Consider the following 11,079-nt stretch of genomic DNA (forward strand, 5'->3'; position numbering starts at 1 on the left):
GAGGCTGCATCGATCGGCTTCGTTAGCAGCAGTAGCGAAGGAATCGCTCGATCGGGTTCAGTTAACAGCCATCGATCGATCGCTTGGGTTCAGTAACGCGTAGCCTGCAATACAATCGCTCGGGTTCAGTTAGAGCCCAACGCCTCGCTCGGGTTCAGTTAGAGCTAACGCCTCGCACACACGCGCGTACGTGTACGAGAGAAACACGCATCGCTCGGCCCCCGAACTCCCACCGTAACCGGGAACTCTCCGAAATTTTCCTCCGCCTCGCTTCTACGACGTTTTTTTCCATCATGGACCGCCCAAAGAATGTCATGCAGCTGCGTCTCCGGCCCACCCAGGATGAAAAGCCCATTTTCTGTCATGATTTTGTCATAGAAGTAGGAGCCCACCACATCTATGATGATACCGGGTTTTGTCACAATTACCGTCATAGAAGTGTCATATGTATGACAGAAAAAAATTCGTTCGGCCCAAAATGTCAGGGATGTGTTTTTTTTGTAGTGAAGTGGATGACCTAAGGTTTATCAATCCGTAGGAGGCATAAGATGAAGATGGTCTCTCTCAAGCAACACTGCAACCAAATAACAAAGAGTCTCTTGTGTCCCCAACACACCCTATACAATGGTAAATTGTATAGGTGCATTAGTTCGGCGAAGAGATGGTGATATAAGTGGTATATGGATAGTATTGGATCACATAACTATCCCTCAACATGCAACAAAGAGTCACTCCAAAGTCACTAATAGCGGAGAACAAACGAAAAGATTATGGTAGGGTACGAAAACACCTCAAAGTTATTTTTTCCAATCAATCCGTTGGGCTATTCCTATAAGTGTCATAAACAGCCCTAGAGTTCGTACTAGAATAACACCTTAAGACACAAATCAACCAAAACCCTAATGTCACCTCGATACTCCAATGTTATCTCAAGTATCCGTGGGTATGATTATACGATATGCATCACACAATCTTAGATTCATCTATTCAACCAACAGATAGAATCTCAAAGAGTGCCCCAAAGTTTCTACCAGAGAATCACGACGAAAACGTGTGCCAACCCCTATGCATAGGTTCATGGGCGGAACCCGCAAGTTGATCACCAAAACATACATCAAGTGAATCACGTGATATCCCATTGTCACCACAGATACGCACGGCAAGACATACATCAAGTGTTCTCAAATCTTTAAAGACTCAATCCGATAAGATAACTTCCAAGGGGAAACTCAATCCATTACAAGAGAGTATAGGGGTAGAAAACATCATAAGATCCAACTATAATAGCAAAGTTCGCGATACATCAAAAACGTATCACCTCAAGAACACGAGAGAGAGAGAGAGAGATAGATAGAGAGAGAGATCAAACACATAGCTACTGGTACATACCCTCAGCCCCGAGGGAGAACTACTTCCTCCTCGTCATGGAGAGCACCGGGATGATGAATATGGCCACCGGAGAAGGATTCCCCCTCCAGTAAGGTGCCGGAACGGGTCTAGATTGGTTTTTGGTGGCTACGGAGACTTCTGGCGGTGGAACTCCCGATCTATTGTGCTCCCCGATCGTTTTAGGGTATATGAAGATATATGGAAGGAAGATGTACGTCAGGGGAGCCACGAGGGTGGAGGGCGCACCCAAGGGGGTGGGCGCGCCCCCTGCCTCGTGGCTTCCTTGTTGCTTTCCTTACGTGGACTCCAAGTCTCCCGGGTTGATTTCCTTCCAAAAATAAGTTCCGTGAAGTTTCAAGTCATTTGGACTCCGTTTGATTTTTCTTTTCTACGATACTCTAAAACAAGGGGGGAAAAGAAGCTGACATTGGGCTCTGGATTAATAGGTTAGTCCCAAAAATAATATAAAAGTGTATAATAAAGCCCATAAACATCCAAAACAGAAGATAATATAGCATGGGGCAATCAAAAATTATAGATAAGTTGGAGACGTATCAGCTGGGCAGCTGGCTGCTCCACCGCTCACATCTTTCCTGCCCCGCATCTAGATCGGGCGAGCCGCCACCTAACGTCGTTGACTGGGATCCGCACGGGGAGGTCGTCATTCCAGCGGCGCGTGGCGCAATGCACGGCCTCTCAGTCCCAGCCATGCGCGTAATTTTTCTGAAATAAAGCTCTTGTTGCAATAGTCAATAGTGCTTCTAAAACAAAACTCTTGCTGCAAAAAGGAATCATGCACAGAGATGCTTTCCAACGCTATAAATGTTTCTGAAACAAACGATATGTTTCTGAAACAAAGTTCTTGTTGCAATAGTCACTGTTGTTTCTAAAACAATATCCTTCTTGCAAAGAGGGATTTACGCTGAACAACCAAGACCGGACGGCTCGTGGGGCTGCAGATCTTTAAAAAAGATACGCCAACCGAGGCCTAGCACACCCCTTCTCCCTCTACTGGTCTTGTTTCTTCTTTCTTTATTTTTTTTGGTATTTTTACTCTGTTTAGGGCAAGTGGATGACGCGAACGCAGAGGCAACGTGCATGCGATCCACCAAACGGAATCCTTTTCTCTCCTCGACGTGATACACATCACCACACGGCTACACCAAGTCTCTGCTCCATGCTGCACAAGAATATTTAATTTTCAAGTACCATATAGGTTGGAACTTAATTTTTTCTTTCTTTTTTGGGTACTTTTACTCCTGTTTACGGCAGCTGGATGATGCGAATGCAGAGGCAACGTGCATGCGATCCACCAAATGGAATCTTTTTCTCTCCTTGACCTGATACAGAGCACCACACGGCCAGACCAGCCTCTGCTCCATGCCGCACAATAATATTTAATTTTCACAAGTAGTAGTATATGGGTTGGAACTTAACTACTCCCTCTGTCTCATAATATAAAAATGTTTTTGGAACTAGACTAGTTCCAAAAACGTTTTTATATTATGGGATAGAGAGAGTACAATAGTACTACGCGCTTCCGTTCACATTGCATTTTCTTTTGTTTGATCCAAGCTTGGCCTGACCGGTCAGCCTGTTGTAGAAAATGCTACGAACTTGCAATGGCATTATAATCATTAATCAACACATGATACTCGTGTGTATTGTACAGAATGATGTACACCCAAAGTGGAATCATAATCAACACGTGGTACGTGTGAAGGCAAGATCGATGCTTATTATACACAGCCGCCATATGATTTCTTGTGATAGGGACTGCAGTGCCGCAACATTACATTTGACACAGATTAGCAGTTGACCCTAATTAAGCATGGCAACTGGGATGTGGTTACCAACCATTGCACACGCCATCCGGCTCTATATATACCGGCCAAAAGGCGGTTCTCACCAGTACACAGCTCAGTTTGGAACTAGCTTGCAAGTCGAGATATACTACATACATATCCTCTGTTGCCTATTGCAACTTCTAGTTCAGAAATTTTCTGCAGATTGAGATATGGGTTTTGATGGTGCCAACACGGCTAACTGCGTCGCCACTGGCCGCGGACGCACTGTGTGTGTGACCGGCGCCGGTGGTTTCATCGCGTCCTGGCTCGTGAAGCTCCTCCTGAAGAAGGGCTACGCCGTCCACGGCACGGTCCGGAACCCTGGTGAGTACAATGCACCCTTCATCATATGCTAATTGCCATGCCTGAAGTGCACACCTAACTTTGATGTGTGATTCCAGATGATGTGGCAAGGAATGCTCACCTGGGAGCCTTGGAAGGGGCGACAGAGCGGCTGACCCTCTTCCGGGTGGACCTGCTAGACAAGGAGAGCCTCGTCGCTGCATTCCGAGGATGCGAAGGCGTATTCCATACCGCATGCCCTGTCACCGATGACCCGGTACTTTACTTACACACATAGGTGTACTACGCCACTGACGTCAAATGTACGGTGGCTGACAATGGTTCATTCATGTACGGGTGCAGGAAAAAATGATCGAGCCGGCGGTGAACGGGACGAGAAACGTGATCAACGCCGCGGCGGAGGTGGGCGGCATCCGGCGTGTGGTAATGACATCGTCGATCGGCGCCGTGTACATGGATCCTCGCCGCAGCCTCGATGGGGAGGCCGACGAGACATGTTGGAGTGACCTCGAGTTCTGCAAGAAAACAAAGGTCAGCTTAATTAACTCTCGCTCGTGTAATGTTAGAAGCACCATATTGCTAAAAAAACACATGTATAATGACATGCATCTGACAAGTAAGCATATGCAGAACTGGTACTGCTATGCAAAGACGGTGGCAGAGCAGGCGGCATGGGAGCTTGCCAAGGAGAGGAAGCTAGACCTTGTGGTGATCAACCCGTCTCTAGTGCTGGGCCCTCTGCTGCAGACGGCGGTGAACGCCAGCACGTGGCATATCGCCAAGTACCTTGACGGCTCGGTACAGACGTACAGCAATGCGGCACAGGCATACGTGCATGTCCGTGACGTTGCGGATGCACACGCGCGTGCATATGAGACACTTGACGCGCATGGCCGGTACCTCTGCACGGGGCGCACCCTGCACCGCGCCGAGGTGTGTCGTATCCTCGCCAAGTTCTTTTCGGAGTACCCAATACCCATGAGGTGCAAGGAAGGAACGGACGAGATGAAGAAGGGGTGTCAGTTCAACAGTCGAAGGATCACAGAGCTCGGCGTCGGCATCACGCCGGCGAGCCAGTGTCTGTACGACACCATCACCAGCCTTCAGGACAAGGGCTTCTTACCCCGTCGCGACGCTGATATGTCCTGACAACTCCATGGCCACCTTGGTCAAGTTAGATGCGTGCCCGTTTGATGATTGCATGTCATGGCATTGTATTCTTCATTTGCTTCTTATTTGTTCACCAATTAATTTAAATGACTTTTAGTGAAAAATATGTCCAAATCTTTACTTGTGCCATTAAAATCTCGGACCGAGTAACTGAGACTTGTGATTTGGCGAGATGCACACCATGTTCGTAGGCGGTGTTCCCAAAGTAACATCGCTTTGGCCGTGATATAACATACTCTCTCTATCTCAATATGTAAGCAGCATAAATAAGCATCTTGCATTTTTTAGACAGAGGGAGTAGAATGTTGTGGTTTGTACACTTTAGGCGACATGTGCATAATGTTCATTGGCAACAATGGCAAGCTGGCATCCCTTCACCCAACAAATGAAATCTTAGACTGTATGAAAGCGTCGACATGCTTCTGTGCGCTATTTTTCAAGTAAAAACTATACAACAACCATTCTGCGATATTTTTGCTTTATATACGTAAAATTAGAGTCTTATCAACTGAGCTTAAGGATTAACCTCAATCCAATCAAAAAGCTTGTTAAGATATTTACTCTAAATACGGTAGTTCGCTATCTTGAGATAGTATCTCAGTAGAATCCTCCTGGAATTATTATTTGTTTAGAAACATCATCAGTAGGCAAAATGCCTACCTGAATTATCGGTTAAACTGAAAGACCGGCAAATCGTCAGAGCACAGGTTTTTTTCTCCTGCTCAGACAAGCAGAAGCCGATATGCCACATCCACGAGAAATAGATTAAATTCGGGCGAGACAAATCTACCGTGCCGAGAGTAAAGCGCCATTAACGAACGCATAGAAAAGGTGTCTAAGACTCGGCCAAAACCTTTTAAAGTACTCCACGGGCCAGCCGTCGGGGCCAGAGGCTGTGTCAGTCTTCATAACAGTAAGAGCCTCGTCAATCTCTTGCGGCAGGAAGGAAAGAGCAAGTCCATCGTTCTCGTGCTATGACACCCTGGATCCCACAAATCCTCACGGAGGTAGAGCAGTTTTTCGTCAGCCATCCCCAGCAGACCAATGAAAAACTCGTATTGTGACTAACAATTTCATTCTGGGTTACCAGGAGGCCGGAGTCGGATTGGAGGCGCAAAATCGAGCATTTGCGCTTCCGGGCATTAGCAAATGCGTGAAAGTAGCCAGTATTGGCATCCCCTCAGTAACCCATTTGACGCCATCCCTACGGTGCCAATATTCTTCTTTCGCACGAAGAATCGCAAGCACCTGGTGCTCCAGGGCATATATGTGAGCCCACTCCTCTTTCGAGAAGACACGCAAATCAGCATGTGAGTCTAGCGACGCAATATCGTCGACCAACCTAGCCCTCTCATATTTGGACTCGCTATCGTGATTGCCATCCACCCACGGAGGGGAGCCTGCAAGACGGCGGCCGCGGAGGTCCAGAACTCAGCTGGACCGCATTGGCACCCCATCTGAGACACAATCTGCTCCCAGCGGTCATTGACCAACTGTACGAAAACATCCGCCTCAAACCACATCATTTTGAAGTAAAACCGACTGCTGCGGCAAATATTATCCTTCCCTGAGGACAAAATTAAAGGGACCGTAATCCGAACCTATGTGCGTCTCTTCCACCAAAGAGCACAGGGGAAAGGACCTCCCACTCTGAAGCGAAGAACACGCGATCTAGGACACTACGAACCGACACCAATTGCTTGTTAGTCCAGGTGTACCTGGCGCCCATCCTGGCAACTTCACACAACGCTGCAGCCGCGATGGCATTGTTGAACAGAGACACCCTAGCCCAGTCAACGTTGCCATTGTTTTTGTCCGCCCCCGAGCGAATTAGGTTAAAATCGCCGCCAACAATGAGCGGGATGTTAGTTGCTCTTTTGGCCCCACCCAGAGCCGCGATCTCCCCTGAAAAATCTACTGATCTCGCATGATCTGCAGGCCCGTAAACGCACACTATCACCCACGACAACCTAGAAACTCTATGCCGAATGGTCGCAGCAATAAAAACACACACCATTCTCCCACAATACTACATCACAGATATCACGAACAACCCATGAGAAGGCCACCCGAGTGGGCCAGAGGATGGCACTCATTGCCAGTCGTAACCCTGCAAGGGATGAAAAGATAGCAAATCTTTAAAGGTGAAATCGGCTTTAATAGTTTCCTACAGCACCACAACACCAATACGTTCTTTTGCCGTGTGTTCTTTGATTTATGACCACCATGGCCACAACCACGAATATTCCAAAATAAATATCGCATTTTATATTATTTGGTTGCGAAGGCGAACTCTCCATGAGCTCAACGCTTTGGTCACACGCTTCCTAGCCGGGGCACGGCTAGAAGAAGGTATAGCACAAGCATCCCTAGGTTCTACTCCCTCATCGGGCACAAGACCGACACCAGCCCTTACTAGTGCCAAGGTCTGCTCCATAGCTGCAGCACATTTTATGGCAGCCACGGCGAAAGCGGCCTGCGCCTCCTCCCTCGCACGCACCAGGGAAATAATGTCCCCGTTAGAGACCTCTACTGCTACGCCTCTATCATATAGAATCCTAGCCAGATGTTCGTCCGAGAACGCATTTAAAATCTTGTATGAGGGCAACGGATACCTTAGGTTTTCATGTTTTTGTCGACGAGGCGAAGCTTGGAACTCTCCGTGAACAACATGTCACTCAATTTGGCCTTGACCCGAGCGTTGGGAGCACGCTGCACCACCGGAGTCGCCCTGGAACGTCTGGCCTTGACGCGTTTACCTGCCGGCAAGTTTTTTGTTTTTTGTTGAGCGAAGCGTACCTGCCGGCCGGCAAGTTGATTTTTTTTTCTGAGAGAGAGAAGGCCGGCAAGTTGATGATGCGAACGCAGAGGCAACCGGCATGCGATCCACCAAATGGAATCTTTTTCTTCCCTCGACCTGATACAAAGCACCACACGGCCCACATCAGCTCCTGATCCATGCAACAGAGGAATATTTAATTTTTCAAGTACTATATAGGTTGGAACTTTTTTTTGCGGGGTCTATATAGGTTGGAACTTAACTACTCCTATAGTACTACGCGCATCCGTTCACATTGCATTTTCTTTTGTTTGATCCAAGCTTGGTCTGCCGGTCAGCGTATTGTAGAAAATGCTATGGCATTATAATCAACACATGATACTCGTGTGCATTGTAGAAAATGGTGTATGCTGAAAGTGGAATCATAATCAACACTAGGTACGCGTGAAGGCAAGAACGATGCTTATTATACACAGCCGCCATGTGTTTTCTTGTGATAGGAACTGCAGTGCCACAACATTACATTTGACACAGATTTGCAGTTCACCCAAATTAAGCATGCCAAGTGGGATGTGGATGCCAACCGTTGCACAGGCCATCCCGGCCCTATATCTACCGGTCACTACACAGCTCAGTTTGGAACTAGCTTGGAAGTCGAGATATACATACATATCCTCTGTTGCCTATTGCAACTTCTAGTTCAGAAATTTTCTGCAGATTGAGATATGGGTTTTGATCGTGCCAACACGGCTAACTGCGTCGCCACTGGCCGCGGACGCACTGTGTGTGTGACCGGCGCCGGCGGTTTCATCGCGTCCTGGCTCGTGAAGCTCCTTGTGAAGAAGGGCTACGCCGTCCACGGCACCGTCCGGAACCCTGGTGAGTACAATGCACCGTTCATCATATGTTCTAATCTCTATGCCTGGAGTGTATGGACACAGCTTCGATGCCTTAAAGGCATCTGCCTTTGAATCACTGACATGTGGGCCAGCCACTTGTTGGGCCCATATGTCATAGACACAAAGGTAGGTGCCTTAAGGCACCGAAGCATCGTCCCTAACTTTGGTGTGTGATTCCAGATGACGTGGCAAGGAATGCGCACCTGAGAGCCTTGGAAGGGGCGGTGGAGCGGCTGACCCTCTTTTGGGTGGACCTGCTGGACAAGGAGAGCCTTGTCGCTGCATTCTGAGGATGCGAAGGAGTCTCCCACACCGCATGCCCCGTCACTGATGACCCGGTACTTTACTTACCCACATACTATATATATAGGTGTACTACTAGCTACTGACATCGAATATACGGTGGCTGACAAAGGTTCATTCATGTATGGGTGTAGGAAAAAATGATCGAGCCGGCAGTGAACGGGACGAGAAACGTGATCAACGCCATGGAGAAGGTGGGCGGCATCCGGCGTGTGGTAATGACGTCGTCGATCGGCTCCTCTACATGGATCCTTGCCGCAGCATCGATGGGGAGGCCGACGAGACATGTTGGAGCGACCTCGAGTTCTGCAAGAACACAAAGGTCAGCTTAATTAACTCTCGCTCGTGTAATGTTAGAAGCACCATATTGCTAAGAAAATACATGTATAATGACATGCATATGACAAGTAAGCATATGCAGAACTGGTACTGCTATGCAAAGACGGCGGCGGAGCAGGCGGCATGGGAGCTCGCAAAGGAGAGGAAGCTAGACCTTGTCGTGATCAACCCGCCTCTAGTGTTGGGCCCTCTGTTGCAGACGGTGGTGAATGCCAGCACTTTGCACACCGCTAAATACCTGGACGGCTCGATGCAGACGTACACCAATGCTGCCCAGGCGTACGTGCATGTCTGGGATGTCGCGGACGCACACGTGCGTGCGTACGAGATGCCTAATGCGCATGGCCAGTACCTCTGCGCGGGGCGCACGCTGCACCGCTCTGAGGTGTGTTGTATCCTCGCAAAGTTCGTTCCGGAGTACCCCGTGCCCACCAGGTGCAAGGAAGGGGCGGGCGAGATGAAGAAAGGGTGCCGGTTCAGCAGTCGGAGGATCATGGAGCTAGGCGTCGGCATCATGCCGGCAAGCCAGTGTCTCTACGACACCGTCACGAGCCTTCAGGACAAGGGCATCTTACCCCGTCGCCACGCTGATATGTCGTGACAACTCCATGGTCACTTTGGCCAAGTTAGCAGCATGCTTGCCCGTTTGATGATTACAAAGTCGTGGCATTGAATTCTTTATTTACTTCTTAGTTGCTCATCAATTAATATAAGTGTCCTTTGTCAGAAGAGTATGTTATGATGTTTACCTATCGTTGTTGTCTGGGCCATGATTATACATACCACCTCCCTAAATCAATAGTGTAAAAAAATGTGTTATATTGACTTACAGAGGTAGTAGAATATTGTGATCCTTTATTAAAAAAAAGCAGAATATTGTGATTTATGCACCAGATCCATTAGCAGCCACGGCAAAACGACACCTTTTCAAACATATGTGCCTACTATGTCATACTATGCTTAGAGCAACTCTAACATAGTTGTCATATGCTTCAGAACTTCATAATAAATCCGGGAAAATGTGAGTAGCAATGCCAAGTTTAGAACTTGGACTCTAATGAGATGGTTTCACCAAAAAAACATGACCATCTGAGCTAGGCTCGATTCGACATACATAGGGTTTTCCGCAATAACCATAGAATGATTATTATGGTATTTCTATATATAAATAAAAGTAACATATTTATAAGGAGAGAGAGCAATATGTGAGATACAATAGAAATTCTGCCAATTCCGTGTCTTGGTAACATGATGCGTAAAAAAATCTAATCTTAGACAGATATAAGTCTATGGAAATGATCTTCCAAGCTAGCAGATTAAGACTTGTTGGACTGAGAATTTATCATTGATGGCAAAAGAATGCAGTTCTTGAAATTGTCTATGCATGGCAGAATATTCCATTTATTTGTCCAAAAAAACAGAGTTCCCTTGACCAGTTGAGCAATTAGTAACTGATTTGAATCTAGGATTATTCTTTGAATATTCTTCCAACAGAAGGATCCAACAAGTCTTCCATGGGAGTAGCAGTGTTCGGCGTGTTGGTGATCCATCCATCAATGCCATGTTTTGTTATCTAAGTTGCAATGAGTTTGTTGTATATTGGTCTTGGAGTTCAATAAACAACCGTAAACATGAAAACTAATGTCAATAGCATAGCCCATATGCTCATTAGTTAAGAAACAATGACGTCTGGAACCCAAAGTACGTTTTGCATAAAAAGGAAGACGTAAAACTATTGACACTTTTTAAAAACAAGTACTTACCTAAAGAAAACCATGGAACATGCACATTATTATTCATCAGCAGGCAAGAGATTACATATAAATCTTCATGGTACACACGATATAGTTGTACACTCCAAATAATACATGATCCCATTATATGTTTCATCCAAAAGAAACCTCTAAGCACAATATTCATCCTTGCACCACATTGCTCGAACCAAAAGTGATGTGATTACACAATATCCTAGAAAAGGGCTAGGCTGCCCACGACACGGTCCGGAACCTATCATACAGAAGCACGAAGAGGAAAGGCAGAAGGGTCATTT

At 47.0% G+C, this 11,079-nt stretch overlaps 1 protein-coding gene and 1 pseudogene across 1 annotated transcript; both read left to right on the forward strand.

Moving 5' to 3' along the window:
- Positions 1 to 3,319: 3,319 nt before the first annotated feature.
- LOC119297008 (cinnamoyl-CoA reductase 1-like) lies at positions 3,320 to 4,776 on the forward strand. The gene is made up of 4 exons (XM_037574978.1): positions 3,320 to 3,560; positions 3,638 to 3,795; positions 3,882 to 4,070; positions 4,170 to 4,776. The coding sequence occupies exons 1-4, from the start codon at positions 3,407 to 3,409 to the stop codon at positions 4,686 to 4,688; spliced, it is 1,020 nt and encodes a 339-aa protein (XP_037430875.1). The 5' UTR covers positions 3,320 to 3,406; the 3' UTR covers positions 4,689 to 4,776.
- Positions 4,777 to 8,213: 3,437 nt separating this feature from the next.
- Positions 8,214 to 9,630, forward strand: LOC119297009 (annotated as a pseudogene).
- The last annotated feature ends 1,449 nt before the right edge of the window (positions 9,631 to 11,079 follow it).

The sequence above is a fragment of the Triticum dicoccoides genome, chromosome 5A (assembly GCF_002162155.2).
Source record: "Triticum dicoccoides isolate Atlit2015 ecotype Zavitan chromosome 5A, WEW_v2.0, whole genome shotgun sequence".
NCBI classification, from domain to species: domain Eukaryota; kingdom Viridiplantae; phylum Streptophyta; class Magnoliopsida; order Poales; family Poaceae; genus Triticum; species Triticum dicoccoides.

Coding starts and splice junctions, on each gene's coding strand:
- LOC119297008 (XM_037574978.1), top strand. CDS start 3,407: ATGGGTTTTGATGGTGCCAACACGGCTAACTGCGTCGCCACTGGCCGC. Junction 3,796..3,881: donor GCCCTGTCACCGATGACCCG/GTACTTTACTTA, acceptor GTACGGGTGCAG/GAAAAAATGATCGAGCCGGC. Junction 4,071..4,169: donor AGTTCTGCAAGAAAACAAAG/GTCAGCTTAATT, acceptor AAGCATATGCAG/AACTGGTACTGCTATGCAAA.